The sequence below is a fragment of the Lynx canadensis genome, chromosome E2 (genome assembly GCF_007474595.2).
Source record: "Lynx canadensis isolate LIC74 chromosome E2, mLynCan4.pri.v2, whole genome shotgun sequence".
Classification (NCBI taxonomy): Eukaryota; Metazoa; Chordata; class Mammalia; order Carnivora; family Felidae; genus Lynx; species Lynx canadensis.
In genome coordinates this window covers 59,237,717-59,256,479 of record NC_044317.1, presented here as the reverse complement: position 1 = coordinate 59,256,479, position 18,763 = coordinate 59,237,717, and the positions used below count along the sequence as shown (strand labels likewise).

The following is an 18,763-nucleotide window of genomic DNA, read 5'->3' as shown; positions in this document are numbered from 1 at the left end:
AATATCCTAAGTGTAGTTTATTCCTGGGCCAGGAAGAAATAAAACTGAGACTACTTTAAGATAACCACTTTCTAATTTCATTTTTTTTCTATTTTTTCTATTAATTTGTTCTTTCTTCACGTGGGTGTTTGGTATTCTCTTTTCTGGCTTCTCAAATAGTATGTTTAATATATTTGAGAATAATCGTTCAGGTTTTCACACTTTGCATGCATTTAAAGGCTATAAAAATTCTTCTAACTTTAGCCACATCCTCCAACTCCTAGAATATAAATCTCTCAATTGTCATTCTTTTCATTACCATTCATAATCATTTGCATGATTATTTCCTTATTAACCCAAGAGTAACGGGGCACCTGGCTGGCTCAGTCAGTAGAGCATGTGACTCGATCTCAGGGTCATGAGCTTGAGCCCCACATTCTATGTGGAGCCTACCTTAAAAAAAAAAAAGAAGTGGAACCCAAGAGTAATTTGGCTTTTTTTTTTTTCTTTTTGATTTCCAAGCAAATGAAAACTTTTGGCTGATGTTAAAAAAAAAAAAAAAAAGTTTGGCTATTGTTAAATTTGTTACAGTGTGGTTAGAAAATGTGGTTCTGGGAGTACCCGGGGGCTCAGTCAGTTAAGTGTCTGACTCTTGATTTTAGCCCGGGTCGTGATCTCACAGCTGTGAGATCAAGCCCCGCAAGAGGCTCTGCATCGGGCATGGAGCCTGCTTAAGATTCTCTCATTCTCTCTCTCTTAATCCCTCTGCCCCTTTCCCACTCGCTCTCTCTTGGGAAAAAAAAAAAAAAAAGACAGAAAAGAAAGAAAGAAAATGTGATTCCAGAATGTGTTAGAGGCAAAACTTTTTCCAACCTTCCCTTGCTTTTTTGATAATCATGGAGTAAACAATTTATATCCATAAATTTGTTCCTCATTACAAATCTTATGATTCAGGATAAAGGATGGCTTGAATGAAGGCATTCTCATCCGTATTACACTCTTCAAGTCTTTCTCCAAAGTATAAGGGCTAAGCTGTGATGCCTAAGCTAATGGGCTCTCCCCACTGCTTCCATTTATATGGTTGCTTGCTAACATAAATTCTCTGATGATTAGTAAGGGGTAAGTGCTGATGGAAGGCTTTTCTACATTTATTATATTCACTTGTGTTTCTCTATTGTGCATTCTCTGATGTTGACCCGTCGCTGAATCATGGTGTATAGTCCTCCCACATTCCTTATATTCACAGGGCTTTTCCTCAGTATGAATTACCTGATGTTGTATCAGTTGTGAGCAATGACTGAAGGCCTTCCCACATTTCTTACATTCATATGGCTTCTCACCCGTATGAATTCTATAATGTACCGTGAGATGTGAGACCCGTTTGAAAGCCCTACTGCATACCCTACATTGGTAGGGTTTCTCTCCAGTGTGAATTCTCTGATGTTGCTTAAGTTGTGAGCTCACCCTAAAGGCCTTCCCACATGCCTTGCATTCATAGGGTTTCTCACCAGTGTGGATTCTCTGATGACGAATAAGAGTTGAGCCTTGATTAAAGGCCTTCCCGCATTCCTTACATTCATAGAGTTTCTTGCCTGTATGAACAGTCTGATGTTGAATCAACTGAGACCGATGACTAAAGGTCTTCCCACATTCCCTGCATGCATAGGGTTTTTCACCAGTATGGATTCTATAATGTACTTTAAGATGTGAGATCCTATTGAAGGCCTTGCCACAGTCCTTACATTGATAGGGTTTCTCACCAGTATGAATTCGTTGATGTTCAATCAGCTGTGAGCTTCGACTGAAGGCCTTTGCACAATCCTTACATTCATAAGGTTTCTCACCAGTATGAACTCTCTGATGTTGTATAAAATTTGAACCAGAATTGAAAGCCTTTCCACATTCACTACATTCATAGGGTTTCTTGCCAGAGTGAATATTCTCATGTTGTATTAATCGTGAGCCATATTTAAAGGCCTTGCCACATTCCTTACATTTATAGGGTTTCTCATTAGTATGAATTCCTTGATGATTAATAAGGAAGTCTTCCTGCCAGAAATCTTTTCTACAGTCATCATATCCATAGGGCTTTTGTCCAGTATGAATTTTCTGATAAAAAGGAAATGATGGTGCTTGTTGGCTGAAAGTAGACATTTCTTCATCATTGACTATCACTGGACTCAGATGTCCATCTGAACTTCCCTGTTGTCTGCATTCCCAATCATCTTGGAACCTTGAGCACGCAAGACCGTAACTTGCAAGGCTTTCCATTATCTCCCACTGTGGTGACTGTACCTCATAAATATGCTGCTTTGGAGAGGATACCTTAGTATCATACCTGGAGTCCAATTCTGGGGGGGGGGGGGGGGGGGGGGAGGAAAAAAAAAACAAACCATGTGTTTTTTTCCCTTTTCCAGAAAAAGGAACTTCTATAGTAAAACCAGAAAATCCAGACTCATGATTATACTTATAAGCTCTTGAACGTGGCTAGGCAATTAGAAAACAGATATGCAAAACAGAAAGAGAGGAAATACCATAAATTGAGATGAAGTAGTCAGAAGGAGGTTATAAGAATAGCTCTAAAATGTTAGTGTGGATCAGAATCACCTCTGAACCATGTTTTTTCTTTTTTTTTATGTTTATTTATTTTTGAGAGAGAGAGACAGAGCAAGTGGGGGAGGGGCAGAGAGAGAAGGAAACAGAATCTGAAGCAGACTCCAGCTCTGAGCTGTCAGCACAGAGCCCGACGTGGGGCTTGAACTCATGAACAGCGAGATCATGACCTGAGCCAAAGTCGGACGCTCAACTGACGGAGCCACCCAGGCACCCGATCTCTGAACCATGTTTTTTAAAAAGATGAATGTTTCAGGGTGCCTGGGTGGCTCAGTCGGTTAAGCATCTGACTTTGGCTCAGGCCACGATCTCGAGGTTCATGGGTTTGAGCCCTGTTTTGGGTTCTGTACTAACAGCACAGAGCCTGCAGCCTGCTTCAGATATGTGTCTCCCTCTCTCTCTGCCCCTCCCCTGCTCACTCTCTTTCCCTCTCTCTCAAAAATAAACATTAAAAAAGAAAAGGATGTTTCTGTGGAACCCTAGAAACATAAACTAGAGTGACAAAGAAATCACTGGTTGCCTGGGGCTGGGTGTATGAGCAATTGTGAGGGAAAGTGCACAAGGGAGCTTTTCAGGGTGATGAAAATGTTCTCTAGCCTGTGCTGACGGTTACACAAGTATACACATGTGTCCATACTCACCAAATAGTATACTTCAAATGCATGCCATTGTACTGAATGTAAATTATACCTCAATAAAGTGCATTTTAAAAAACGATGGGGAGGGGTGCCTGGATCTTCATCTGGCCGGAGGGACACGATGGCGCATCTGCCTGCCAGGGGAGGTGGCAGGATGGGGGGCTGGTCGCACATGTCCACTGAAAGTTATAGTAACACAGCTATGGTCTTCTGCTGTGATGCTTTCTACCTCTGAAGTTCAGCTGAACACATGGCTTAGACCTAGTGTCCACTAAGCCCGTCTCTTCTGGACCTTTACAGTGCCAAATGTGACCCAGGAAAAAGGAAGGTCTTGTTCCTTGTTTAGAGGATCAGGCCCCAATTGAATGGAGGTGGCTTCTTCCAGAGCAACATTCTTTGCTGCTGATTCAAACTGTGAGGAAAAGTCGAATGATGTAGTAGATCCTCATTTTACCTGTCACATGACTTCCGCTGCAGTGGCCTGTTTTACTATACTCACAGCAACCAATCCCATTTGGCTAAGAAAGAACTGGTTACAGCCTGATACAAGGAACTATGAAAAACAAATGGGTACTTTTTAATGTGCTCAGAAAGTGTAGCAGACACATGCCCAAAGAAGACTTTATGGGAGGAGGTCCACCTCGGGTAGTGGCATTTCACAGAACTTTATTCATTTGGTTATTTGTAGAAGTATTAAGCAAAAACTACTAGAATAAAAGATGACTTTGATAATGGAAGATGATGAAGAGTCTGTGAATGAAATACCAAATTTTGTGGGAATGATGCTGCTGTTCTCTCAAAAACTTGTGCTATGGGGCACCTGGGTCGCTCAGTTGGTTAAGCATCTGACATCAGCTCAGGTCATGATCTCACAGTTCGTGGGTTTGAGCCTTGCTTCGGGCTCTGTGCTGACAGCTCAGATCCTGAAGCCGCTACAGACTGTGTGTCTCCCTCTCTCTCTCAAAAATAAATAAACATTACAAAAAAAAAAAAAACCAAAAAAACCAAAAAAACTTGTGCTATAAACATACAGCATTCATGTAAAATTGTAAGAACAAGACTAGGTGAAGAGGGCACCAAGTATGTATAGATATTTTTTCCAGACACCATGTGTGGTTGTTCAGAAGAAAGGTTTTGGGTCTCTTCACTGTGGTCTAACAACTCTAGTGAGACAGATTCCAAATACTGTCATTATGATGGCGACCTATGAACTGGTGGCTGACCTACTCAACAGTTAGCAACATCTGACTGCCATCCTATAAAGGACAATCAAAAGATTGCAGTGGAACATGGAAAACTGAAGCCAGCTTGGTAGAAAGAGAAGACTAGTTTGGGAACATGTAACTATGCCCAAATGTGAGTTTGGTTTTAGGATTAAAGTAATGACACATTACTTGCTTTTTGGGCAACGTGGAAAGAACTTTGGGTGCCTCTAAGGACACGCCATTAAAAACACTCTCTCAAAAAACCAAAAAACAAAAAGCAAATGCAGCCCTTGGGTGGCTCAGTCAATTATGTGTCCAACTCTTTGATTTGGGCTCAAGTCACGATCTCACAGTTTGTGAGATAGAGCCCCACACCGGGCTCCATGCTGACAGTGTAGAACCTGCCTGGGATTCTCTCTCCCCCTCTCTCTGCCCCTCCCCTGCTTGTGCACTCACCTCTCTCTCTCAATAAAAAAATAAACTTAAAAAGAACTGCAAAATAGCAACAATAATATGAGATCTTCTGTATCAATTTCATGTTTTTGTGAGCAGCCTGGCAGAGTATTTTGAAGTTTAACCAATGGAACAGGACAGACAGGCCAGAAATAAACCCCCATGTATAAGATTAAATGATCCTTGATAAGGGGGCCAAGACCTCATGATGAGAAAAAGACAGTCTCTTTAACAAATGGTTCTGATGAAATTGGCTACCCACATAGGGGAAAAACCTCATGACACTGCATTTGGCAATGATTTCTTAGATAGAGTACTAAAAGCCCAGGCAAAAATAGACAAAAATAGACAAAATAGACAAAAATAGACAAAAGCAAAAATAGACAAATGGGACTACATCAAACTTAAAAACTTTCACTATGAAAGGAAACAATCAAAAAAGTAAAAGGCAACCTTCAGAACAGAAGAAAATATTTGCAAATCACATATCTGATAAGGGGTTAATATCCAGCATATATAAAGAACTCTTCCAATTCAACAACAAAGCTACCCTATTAAAAAACTGGCAAAGGACTTGAACAGACATTTCCCCAAAGATATACAATTGAGCAAGCATTTTAAAACATGTTCAACATCACTAATCATCAGAGAAACACAAATCAAAACTATAATGAGATATTGCCTCAAAGCCATTAGGATGGCCACTATCAAAACAAAACTAAACAGAAAATAACAAGTGTTGATGAGGATGTGGAGAAACTGGAATCCTTGTGCCCTGTTGGTGGGAATGTAAAGTGGTGTGATCACTATAGAAAACAGTATGGAGATTCCTAAAAAAATTAAAGTGGTGCCTGGATGGCTCAGTCGGTTAAGTGTTGGACTCTTGATCTCAGCTCAGGTCATGATCTTGTGGTTTGTGAGCTTGAGACCAACATCTGGCTCCCTGCTGGCAATGCGGAGCCAGCTTCAGATCCTCTGTCCCCCTCTTTCTGCCCCTCCCCTGCTCGTGCGTGCACATGCACATCCTCGCTCTCTCTCTCCCCCTCAAAAATAAACGTTAAAAATAAAAAAGAAAACGGAGAAGGGTGGAAGACCACAGGGTGATAAAAATATGAGGGAACTAGATAATCGTGATATTGTACAACACTGTGAATGTACCAAATGCCAATGTACTACACACTTTACAATGGTTAAAAAGGTGAATTTTGTTATGTATACCTTACCATGATTTTTTTTTCTTAATTAAAAAGAGAAGGGGCAAAAAAAAAAAAAAAAAAAGAAGGGGCACCTTGGTGGCTCAGTTGATTAAGCGTCCAGCTCTTGATTTTGGCTCAGGTCATGATCTTGCAGTTCATGGGTTCAAGCACCACATCAGACTCTGTGCTGACAATACACAGAGCCTGCTTGGGATTCCCTGTCTCTCCTCTCTCTGCCCTCCCCCTGCTCTTTCTCTCTCTCGCTCTCACAAAATTAATTAATTAATTAAAAAAAAAAAAAGAGCATTGGGTGTCTGAGTTGGCTCAGTCGGCTGAGCATCCAATGCTGACTTGGGTCATGATCTCACGGCTTGTGAGTTCAAGCCCCATGTTGGGCTCTGTGCTGACTGCTCAGAGCCTGGAGCCTGCTTTGGATTCTGTGTCTCCCTCTCTCTCTCAAAAACAAACATTAAAAAAATTTTTTTAAAAAGAGCACTTTCCAGAAAAAATATAAATTACCACAATTGACTCAAGAAATGCAACAGGTGAATGTTTAGATTCAGTATTCAGAACTAGGAAATCTATTCATATAATCCAGACTTGACAGATTAAAAAAGAAAACTTAATATGAAAAGGTGGATGCTTCTTTAATTAAATATCTCTATCTCATTCTTGAATCTAATATTATGCTTCATGAGAAGCCACTTACAATATTCCTATTAAGGTTAAGAACAAGATTAGGACATAAACTACCCCCATTAACATTGTTCTGGGGGTACTACGTAATCAGCATCTTCATCAGGCAAAAGAAAACCCAAGTGGTATAAAAATGCAAAAACATTATCACCATTTGCAGATGATATGATTGACTACTTGGAAAATTCGAGTATTACATGAAAGCTATTATAAATAATGAGAAAATCCAGTATGTTGGGTTAGTTACAAAATTAATCTGAAGACATGAATGGCTTTTGCCTTATATAAAACAACCAGTTGAACTGTAATAGGGATGCAAGGCCCCCATTTCCAGTAACAGCAATAAATACATAATACCTAGGAATAAATATAATATGAAATGGACAAGACCCATATAAATAAAACTCTACAACAACCAGGAAATGGACATAAATGAAGGGAAAAGCCTATCATTGTTCTTAAATAGATAAAATCGATTTAAAAAATCAGTTTTCTCCTCAATTAATCTAGAAATTTACTGTGATCTCAGTAAGAATAATTACATGGTTATTTTTTAAACCAGATATTCTAATTCTAAAGTTCAAATGGAAAAACAAATGAGTATAGTCAGGAAAATTCTGAAAAATAAGAATGAGGAGGAACTATCCACCAGATATTTAAAACCTTCAGTAATTAAAACAATATGGTATCGGTCACGTAGTTAGACAAAGAGATTAACGAGACAGAAACGAAAGTCCACAAATAGATCCAGAGGTAACAGAGCAGATGATAAAGGTGGCTAGGGAAATTAGTGGTGAAAAGATAAAATCAGTTAACAAATGCTGTTTGAATAACTGGGTAACAACCTGGGAAATAACGTGAAATCACATCTTGCACGAAGAATAAACACCACAGGAATCATTAAGAGCACCATAAATATACTAGAAAAAAAAAAATCACAAGAGACTCATTTTATAATGTCAAAGGGGGAGGTCTTCTTTAAACATGATGTAAACCCACACACCTAAGAAGTAAATAAAAGTCAGCACATCAATCAAACATATGCTGTCAAACTAAAATGACAAAACAAAAGCAAAACTGACATTATGGGTGTGGTTGGCAGAATAACGGCCTCCCAAAGATCCCCATGTCCTAATCCCCAGAACCTGTGAATATGTTCACACATACAGCTGCACACATCGTCTCTCCTGATGCTCACTCCACACTTGACCTCACTCACTCCCCCAGGCCAACTACCACTTCAACGTGGACGAATCTTCCACATCTGAAGTCACTCTGGCTGCTGTGTGAACAAAACACTTCAGGGGACGAGAATAGAAGCAGAGGGATGGGGAGGAGGCTACTGCAATAGTCTAAGCCAGAGATGACGGTGGTGTGGGTGAAGTGGTAGCAGTGGTGTCCGCGAGAAGTGGTTAAATTCTGGACATATTTCAAGGTAGAGATAACAGGATTTGCTGACAGTCTGGATAGGTATGCGAGAGAGAAAATCCAAGAATGCTTCAAGAGTTTCTTACTTGACCAAGTACAAGAACTGAGTACCCTATTGCTAAAGTGTGGAAGAAAGAGAGAAGGGCGGATTGTTAGGATCAAGGACTCCTCACTGGAAAGTTAAATTCATAGCGCCCCATGAACACTGAAGTGGACATGATGAGAAGGCAGTTGGATAAGTATGTGGAGTTTAAAGGAGAAGTTGAAGACGATGGAAATGTTCTGTATCTGCACTGCGTCCCGTAGACACAAGCCAGCCAGAGTGGCTACTGGATATTTGAAATGGGGCAAGTGCAACTGAGATACTGATTTTTTAAATGTGTTTAACAGCAATGAATTTGAATTACAATGTCCACATGGGGCTCCATGATGGACAACATAGGTATTAATGGTATTTAAAGCACAGTAATAGAAAAAAATATATAATAAAGCAAAGTAATGGAGAAGGTTCTGAGGAATGAAAATAAACAGGGAAGAAGAAACCCAAGTCTGAGCCCCAGGTGCTCCAACATTTAAAGAAAGTGAGAAGATTCACCAAAGGAGGCTGAGGATGCTTTAACCGGGTAGGCAAGGACAAGAGGCAGTGACGACCCGGATACACAGAGATGTCTCAGGAAGAAAGGAACCACCTGACAGGCTAGAACCGATGGTAACTCGGACCTGGCCTCTGAGTCGGGCACTCGAAGGGAAAATTTTCCAACTCCAAGCTCCTGCTTCCTCGTGCACCCACTAGACGGGTATATGCAGCGGCTTCTCTCCTCCCACGCAGGCTTCACTCACCTGGACACAGGCCTCCTGCTGCTGCTTTCTCCACCAACCAGGGCTCCTTGCCTTGCTCCAGGAAGGAGATCACATCAGGTTTGGAGATGGCGAGACCTGGATGGGAGAGAAAACATGTCACCCAGTTATGGCGTGGGGCCCCCAGAATTCAGATCCAGGATCTGGTCATCGAGCAGGAGAGACCAGAGGAGGCCTGACAGTCCCCTGCAGGTTGGGGAAGATACAGTGTCGGCCCATGGAGCTGTTTTTTGACCACTGAAAAGGTACCCGGAAATTGATAAGGAAGGAACGGATAACATCCAAACTAATACACCAGGTCCCCTTACCCAGTGAGACCAGGTTGCTGTACGTCTCCAACATCACGTCTCTGTACAAATCCCTCTGAGCAGGTGCCAGTCGTTCCCATTCTTCTTGGGAGAAGACTACGGCCACATCCCTGAACAAGTCTGACTCCTGAAACAACAGGCAGGTTTGTTATCTGCAAACTTCAAGGAAATGTTTCTTGATGGGATGAGAGGAGACAGAGGCGGTCTCCATAGGAATGGGGTGCTCAGGTGAAAAGGAGGCCGGGGTGGGAGGCCTCCAATGTGAGCAGGTGACAAGAGAGGGTGGGCATGAGGAAAACAGTGTTGAAATGTTGTTGAACATTCTTTTTACTACAAACCAAAGCTCTGTACACAGATCTGGAAGGAAAATTAAAAGCCAGCTAAGTGGAGTTTTCCCCAGTGTGACAAACTTTATAAAACAGCATGCTGCCCACTCTGTCCTTGGCATATAAAAATTCTCAACTAGAGACCTGTAATTTCAACTTTTATGCAGCAACAACAAACCAAACCAACAATTTCTGATAGACTTACCCCCAAATGTTTTACTGAAGAAATGTTTCTATCTTAGAAAATAGGATATTTGTATAAATTGAGAATTAGTTGAAGATACAGGTTCATCATGATGTCAACATATCAAAGCATTCTTCCTTGGGAGAAAACTCTTAAATTAAGATTATTTTCATCATTAGCTGTACAATTTTCTACCAAGTGAAAAAATGACTCAACCGTTCTCTTATTTTGGAGGCAGAGGTTGGATCAGATCTCTGAAGGCTCTTCGAAGCTCAGACTACCTAGATTCCGAAAAATTCATCCATCGGGCTGGTTATCTCACAACCCCCACATCTGTACTTCTCTTGGTCTTAAGCTGAAGAAGCTGTTGAAGAATGATCCACATTCAAATGCTCTGTTCAACCTTAAAGTGGACCTTACTTCTGGTGTCTAACCTCTCAGATTCCCGGCGAAGCCTAAGTTACACACCCAGTCATCAATCCCTCCCAAAGCAGGAGATCGTGCCTCACCCTGAAATTGAAACCAACCAAGACCAGTTCCCATGCTTTTCCATGTCAGTTATCACAAGTATTCATCTCTATTTCATCCACCCTTGGTTCTCATTTTATACAAGGAAATGGATCCCTGCTCTATCTAGCCTCCCGGCACAATATCACACTATCACATGTGGAATGCTGTACAGAACGAATCCATGGGCAGTAATCAGAGTAGAGGGGGCAGTGGGAGAGGGTACTAGCTACCTGGTCTTTTTAGTCCCTAAAATGGGAACCTCTGAAAACCAGATTCTTGGATGAAATCCAGGTGGGAAGCTTCAAGATAAAGAAAGCGAATATTTACACAACTTTAAGACTCACAAGGGACATGACTTTTAGAATGTCATGGGCTGACTGGTCCTCCTCCTGGTTCCTCTCTTGGGGAAGGGCAGAGTCCTGAGGTGGCAGAGCTGGGGGAGGAAAGAACAAACATGAGAGGCCAAGCTTGCCTTACAGCTCCCAGAATGCCGTGGTTACAAGTCCCTGCCTTCTTACGCCCCACTCCCCACAAGAATTGGGAATTGGATCACAGTGGCCCTTACCCAACTCCAGGAAACACAGCATTAGCTGTTGCCATGTGACAGGGAACCAGTGGCCCTTTCTCTCCGATTTCTCCTAAATATCCAGAGAATTACACCTTGTTACTGATGCAAATCTGTGGCAGGGAGCTCAGTCCTGGTCCAGTGACTAAGGCCACATGGTGTCCCAAGGACAAGAAAGACTGTTCTCAGACCAGGGAGCACAGCCTACCTCATCAGCATCAGCCCAGCCCACAATGAAGCCTTCCCAGAAACAGACCATCTAACTCTCTCATGCCCACCTTCAGAGGTCTCCCTGGCTCTTTACCCAACTTCCAAATTCACCAAGAACCTTACAGCCCTACCTAAGGCCTAGTGGACATCACTTCGTGGACCTTGCCTTGAGTTAATAAAAGGGGTGTGGGTGCAGTGGGCAAATCATTACCATCACATACATAGGCCTCTGTACAGAGACATAGCAGCGAGCAAAGCTGTGTGCACAGTATTTACTGAAAAACAGAACAAAAATTAGTATCTAGCAGTCCACAAGTAGGCAAGTAGTTGAATCACTTTTGGCCCAGCCGTATGATGGAACACCAAATAACTATCAAAACTGATGGGGGGGCAACATTAACTTACAAGGAAAGACATTCACAAGCAGTCTCTTTATACAACATGAGAACATTCCGGAAAAGAGGTCAAACCCACCCTCCTACTGGCACATGGGCTTACAAAAACAACTGGAATAAAAACATCCAAGTATTAAGAATCATGTCATTTAACCACTTTGTGAGTTCATCATTAAACGAGTACTATTGTCGAAAGGAACTTAGAACAATGCCTTGCATGTTACAAATATTTAATTCTAAGTAATGTGTACATGAAACAATTGGTAACATATCATAGGAGTTTTTTTTTTTTTATTATGGCCACTGTTTTAGCATTATCTGTAATAGCTTTGTAATATTTTATTACAAGAGTGGCCCATGATTTACCCAACCGTTTCCCCACTGTTGGACAAGGACTATTTTACAAGATCATCTAAAATGTTCTCAAATTTCAGTCTCCGCTTCTAAACTAGTGGTGTTAAATCTTTTGAAGTTTTGCAATTCTTTGAGAATCTTATCAAACAAGACTCCATCCCAAATTAAAAAAAAAGGGGGGGGGGCACGAGTAAGAATGACTGTAAAACATCCACCAGCATTTCCAGGAAGTCAGGTCCCTTTCACACCCACCTAAGTGGTCCACAGATGGGGGCTATGAGCCGGGACGCGGAAAGGGGGCGCTCGCTGGGGGGGGGGGGGGGGGTGGAAGGGTGCGCCGCGGAGGCAGATGGGAAATGTAGTCCAGATCCCGGAAAGCCGCAGACCGACGCGGGGGCGAGACGTTCCGGTTCTTCCCAGGCCCGAGAGCCGCCCGGCCGTGGCGCCCGCTCCCGCACGGACCCCGGAGAGCCTGGCAAGCTCCAGAGCCCCTCACCTGCCTCCTCTTCGAATCCAGGTGCCACCGTGGCCGCGCTCCCCGCAGGCCCGGGTGCGCTTCCTCCTCGGTATCGGCGGACCCGCCGCCTGAAGCCGGAAGATGGCGCAGGCGCACAACGCCCCGCGGACGCTGCCTCGCGAGTGGGCCAACGCCGCAGTCTCTTCTGGGAAACGTAGTTTCTGGGCGCAGAGGCACAGCCAGGCCTCAAAGCCGGATCTCGCGATGTTTCGGGGTGGGCGTGGCTCCGGTGTGCCTGGAGGGAGAGTGTTCAAGTCCCCGCGTGGCTGCGGGCGGGTTTGCGCATCAGGTGCTTAGTGTGTGTGCCATCGCGTCTTGCGTGGCCGTTGCGGTGTGTGTCGTGTGGTTCCGACCTGTCGTTGGGTCTGACTGGGACCGTGCCACTCCGGGAACACGCTCGTGTGTGACCGTCAAAGTGTCTCATTCGTTACATCATCGTTTCCGCGCGGAGCGGCCACTTTACCAGAAGTTTCGGAAGGAGAAAAACTCCCGAGTTTATCCGGTAACTAACTTTGAACGTCATTACATATGTTGAAATAAATGTAGGTTATGAAGGAGAGTGCGGAATAAGGAAAAACGTTTTTAAATTTGTTTTTTTGATTTTTTAATGTCTTTATTTTTGAGAGAGAGGCACACGCAGAGTGTGAGCGGGGGAGGGGCGGAGAGAGAGGGAGACACGGAATCCAAAGCAGGCTCCAGGCTCCGAGCTGTCAGCACAGAGCCCGATGTGGGACTCGAACCCAGGAACCGTGAGATCATGACCTGAGCCGAAGTCGGAGGCTCAACGGACTGAGCCACCCAGGTGCCCCTGTTTTTTATTTTTATTTGTAATCTCTACAGTCAACTCAGGAGGCTTGAGCACAAGACCCCATCAAGCGTCGCATGCTCTTCCCACTGAGCCAGATGGATGCCCAGCAAAAATGTTTTAAACAAGATGACAAGGAGTTTCCGCTTGTGGGGGACAGCTCTAGGCCGAGTCCCCCAGAACCACAGGCAGTTGGATCTCTGTGTGCAAGTTTGAAAAGCTCCTAGACCTTACGCATCCCCAAACGGAGTGGTCCAGTGTGGTCGAGCTTCCCATGTCCTGGATGCTGGTCAGGCGGTGTGAGGCCTGATCCCTGAGTGAGGAAGCCTTACTCTGCCCACGCGGTACAGTTGTCCTTGAGCCGGCCTGGAGTCCAGAGCTCCTGTCTCTCCAACTGGTCTTGTTTCCCTCACACCATGTAATCTCATCTTCTTTTGAATCATTTCATCTGACATTTGCCCGTGTCTACATTGTTGCACATCTCAAGGATGTCTTCACCTCCAAGTTAACTTAGAAATTTAACTTAAACCCGATAAAAAATGCCAATACTGTTTTCCCCCTTGGAAATAGATAAGTTGATAAAAATGTCCAAATAAAAAAAAAAAAATGCCTAGGAATAGGAATGCTATGAAAAAGAAAAGCTGAGAAGGTGTGCTAAACCTGCCAGATAGTAAAACATTCTAAAAAGTTTCCATAATTTATTTTTTTAATGTTTATTTTTATTTTTGAGGGAGAGAGAGAGAGAGAGAGGGAAACAGAATCTGAAGCAGGCTCCAGGCTCCGCGCTATCAGCACAGAGCCCAACACAGGGCTTGAACTCACAAACCGTGAGATCATGACCTGAGCTGAAGTCAGATGCTCAACCGACTGAGCCACCCACGCGCCCCAAAAATGGACTTTAATAAATAACCTTGGGGAATAATTGGATAGTCATTTAGAAAAAAGTAAAATTGGGTTCATACTTCAAATCATGCAAGAGAATAAACTCGAACAAATTGCTCAGAGGTCTAAATTCATACAAGTACCAGAAACGTACAGAGTTGAATTCCATTGCAGCCTGGATACGTGAAAAGACTTTCTAGCAATGATACAAAAATCCAGACTTAAGACTGCTACCTTTGAGAACGTAAAACTAACGCACTTTTGTGTGGCAAAATACACCGTAAGCAAAGGTTAAAGACAAATGACAGGCAGAGAATGTTTACAACCTTGTATATATATATCAGATAATATATAAAGACAAAAAACTGCAAGCAACTTCTGAACTCAATTTAGAAGATTTGTTTTTGTCATAACATAGGTGTAGTGATTTGGAAACTATTTTATATGTACCATAGAATTAAATGAATGAATAAATGTATTGATGGGAGCCAGTGTTTTACTGTGGGACAAGAGAGATCTAGAAGATGATGGAAGGTGAGAAAGAAACTGTGATGTTCAACTGGTATAAACTCATGATGAAAAATGTGGGTGTATGGGGCACGTGGGCGATTCAGTGCGTTGAGCGTCTGACTCTAGATTTTGGCTCAGGTTGTGATCTCACGGTTCATGAGATGAAGCCTCGAGTGAGGCTCTGCGCTGACATCCGGGAGCCTACTTGGGATTCTCTCTCTCCCTCGCTCTCAGCCCCTCCCCCACAGGCATGCGCGCACAAATGTCTCTCTGTCTCTGTCTCTCTCTCTCTCTCTCAAGTATTTTTTTATACGTTTATTTATTTTTGAGACAGAGAGAGACAGAGCATGAACAGGGGAGGGGCAGAGAGAGAGGGAGACACAGAATCTGAAACAGGCTCCAGGCTCTGAGCGGTCAGCACAGAGCCCGACACGGGGCTCCCAACTCACAGACCGTGAGATCATGACCTGAGCCGAAGTCGGACGCTTAACCGACTGAGCCACCCAGGCGCCCCTCAAGTATTTTTTTAAACTAAGAAAACTATGTATGAGTAAAGTATGGACATTAGTTAATAATAATATATCAATGTTGGCTCGATAACTAACAAAAGCATCATACTAAAGTAAAGTGTTAACAGTAGGTGCAGGGCATTTGGGAACTTTGAACTATCTGCAGTTTTTCTGTAACTCAAAAACTTCTAAAATAAAAAAGCTTAAACTTCTTCATTAAAGTCTTACTATTTCTTCTGAAAAAAAAAAATGTGTTTGTGTATTTTCTATTTGGTGAATGGGCCTGGAAGCAACGATGCCCTGTAGCAATGAGCATAAACCTAATGCCCAGACCTTGGTTTCTAAATATCATTCTCTAAAAAAAAGAAACCAGGGGCGCCTGGGTGGCGCAGTCGGTTAAGCGTTCGACTTCAGCCAGGTCACGATCTCGCGGTCCGTGAGTTCGAGCCCCGCGTCAGGCTCTGGGCTGATGGCTCAGAGCCTGGAGCCTGTTTCTGATTCTGTGTCTCCCTCTCTCTCTGCCCCTACCCCGTTCATGCTCTGTCTCTCTCTGTCCCAAAAATAAACGTTGAAAAAAAAAATTTTAAAAAAGAAACCAAAGCTTCCTGGAGAAGTATCTGATCTCAGGACTGGGGCAGGGAACGTACACAATGAGTATAGGATATCTTCTTGTGCCAGAAAACATAGGGAAATGCTCAAAAAGCAGGGAGGATTGTCTGCTTTGAACTATGATAGTGTAATTGCGCTACACCTGCCATCGCATTCTAAACAAGAAGCTAGATAATGTGTAGGAAACAAGTCTTTTCAGATGTTGGACAGCAAGTAGTGCAAGACTTTGATCCCTGAGAGAAGGGAAATAAGTGAGATTCTATCTTCGCAGTGGCTTTCCCTTGGAAGACACACTACACACCGCAGAGCAGAGAGGAGGAACCAAGGCAGAGCACCGATTTGCTAAGTTGACACAAACAACAGTTTTGGGGAAATGAAGTGACTGGAATTCGTGGGGGCAAAGTGTGGAAGAGGAGTGGAGTTGGTATTTCCACCAAACAAGACCTACATACCTGTGGGCGAGGCCATGCTACCTCCACCCTCTGAATTGTGGATGAGCCAGTACGGTGAAACCTTGGAGAATGCATAGTCGGAGACAGACATTTGCTTCATGATACCGCAGAGGTCACAAGCCCTCACGGAATCAGAACCAAACACAGAGAGTCTGGGCTGGGATCTGGAAGAGATAGGGTGTGAGGGTTTGCAGAGAAGAAGGTCACTGGGCCATTCCAGACATATCCAAGAAATGACCACAGAGAATAGAATTAACATCAGGACCTTTGGACAGGCCTGTAGAGTGGGTGGGTTGGCTGGACCTCCTGTGGCTGTGAGCATTAGGCAGAGAGATGACCTGCCTGGGAACACATTTGAGCTGGGCCACAAAGCCCTAACGCGCTGAAGGCAAGGAGTCCCGGGTCCCCAAGTACGGGCGGGTAGAATGGCCAGCTAGTGCGGCCTGACTGGACTTAGATCTCAGGCAGACAAAGGGGTCCGCCTTCTCTACTTGTCCCGACTTGTGGGATCAGGACTACATTTCCTATAAGTGACTGTGGCTCCAGGCCCACCATCTACCCCTCCCACTGGATGTGCACGTCAGGCCTGATCTAGGAATAGAATGGTACCAGAGGGGCATGGGAGAAGGGATTGGATTCTGTACATATGTTAAAGGTGGAGCTAACGGGATTCACAGATTTACTGGGTGGAGTAGCAAGAGACTGGGAGTAGTGAAGGATAACTCCAGGGAATCCTGAGACAAGTAACTGGAAGAACAAACATCACCAACCGAGACAGGAAAACCACGCACGGAGAGGAGCACATCTCTGGGGGTGAGATTGGGTGTTTGGTTTCGAATGCGATAGTTTGACGTGTTTGTTAGACATACAAGTGGCAACGTGGAGGATCATTTTAGGGGCAGAGTCTGGGCTAGAATCTTAAGTTAGGAAATATTTTTATCGTGTAGCTAATTTATATTGTGATGTACTGAGGCAAATCAATGTTTTTCATTGATCCTCTCTACCTTTTTTTTTTTTGCTCAAAAGTTGTTTTCCTACCCTAAATTATGAATGTTCATCTTTATTTTTCCGTAGAACTCTATGAGGATATTAAAAAGTATCCTGTAATTTGTTATACCATAGAGTGTGATGAATCAATGCTATCTGTAATACTTGTACTTTGAAGATTTATTAAAGTTTCCCTCATCTATAAATGATTGATTGTAAATATTACATGGTTATTTTAAAAGAATGACTGGGGCGCCTGGGTGGTTCAGTTGGTTAAGCGTCCGACTTTGGCTCAGGTCATGATCTCACTGTCCGTGGGTTCAAGCCCCACATCCAGCTCTGTGCTGACAGCTCGGAGCCTGGAGCCTGCTTCAGATTCTGTGTCTTCCTCTCTTTCTCTGCCCCACCCACCCCCCCCGTCTCAAAAATAAACATTTACAAAAATTTTTTTTTTTTCAACGTTTATTTATTTTTGGGACAGAGAGAGACAGAGCATGAACGGGGGAGGGGCAGAGAGAGAGGGAGACACAGAATCGGAAACAGGCTCCAGGCTCTCAGCAGTCAGCCCAGAGCCTGACGCGGGGCTCGAACTCCCGGACCGCGAGATCGTGACCTGGCTGAAGTCGGACGCTTAACCGACTGCGCCACCCAGGCGCCCCCAAAAATTTTTTTTAAATAAAAGAATGACGATTTTTTTTCCCTATACATAGTAGTTCTCTTTCATATCTCTTTGTTTAATTTTAATAGTACTCTGATGTGTTGGGTCATTTGGATCTATTTTTTATTCTTTGATGTGGTCTCATAATTTTAATTTCTTTGATGTTTGCATTAGATACCTACTGCTGCATAACATATTACCTCAGAACTTAATGGCTTAAACAATAGTCAGCACTTACCATCTCTCACAGTGTCTGTGAGTCAGGGTTTCAGGAGCAGTTTAGCTGCGTGTAAGCAAGATGTCATTTGAAGGCTTAAATGGGGCCAGAACCTCTGCTTCCAGGTGCTCCATTCACATGGCTGGCAAATTGGCGCTGGCTTTTGACAATAGGCCCCGTTCCATTCCATGTAGGCCTCTCCATATGGCTGATTGTTTGTTATTTAGTTTGTTTGTTTGTTTGTTTGAGAGAGAGAGAGAGAGAGAGAGCCCAAGCAGGGGAGGGGGCAGAGGGAGAGAGAGAGAGTGTCTTAAGCAAGCTGTATACTCAACATGGAGCCTGACGCAGGGCTCGATCTCATGACCCTGGGATCATGTCCGAGCCAAAATCAAGAGTCAGACACTCAACCAACTGAGCCACCCAGGTGCCCCTGGCTGATTTTGTGACATGGTGGCTGGTTTCCCCTAGAATAAGTGATCCAGAAGCTACAATGTCTTTTATGGCCAAGCCTCTTACGGGCTGTCACAGAAGTCACATGCCGCCATACTCTGTTGGTTGCATAGACCAGACTGAGTCAGTGTGGATGGAGACTACACACTGGCGTGAATTCTAGGAGGCAAGGATCTTTGAGGGCCATCTTGGAGGTTTGATACCACAATTTTTTCATCTTAAGAGCACATGAATGTCTGTATATATATA

At 43.6% G+C, this 18,763-nt stretch overlaps 1 protein-coding gene across 1 annotated transcript; it reads right to left on the bottom strand.

Annotated features, from left to right (window-relative positions):
• Positions 1–754: 754 nt before the first annotated feature.
• Positions 755–12,408, bottom strand: ZNF582 (zinc finger protein 582). The gene is made up of 4 exons (XM_030297808.1): positions 10,739–12,408; positions 9,375–9,501; positions 9,049–9,144; positions 755–2,330 (listed from the first exon to the last, which is right to left on the bottom strand). The coding sequence occupies exons 1-4, from the start codon at positions 10,745–10,747 to the stop codon at positions 1,021–1,023; spliced, it is 1,542 nt and encodes a 513-aa protein (XP_030153668.1). The 5' UTR covers positions 10,748–12,408; the 3' UTR covers positions 755–1,020.
• Between the last annotated feature and the right edge of the window lie 6,355 nt (positions 12,409–18,763).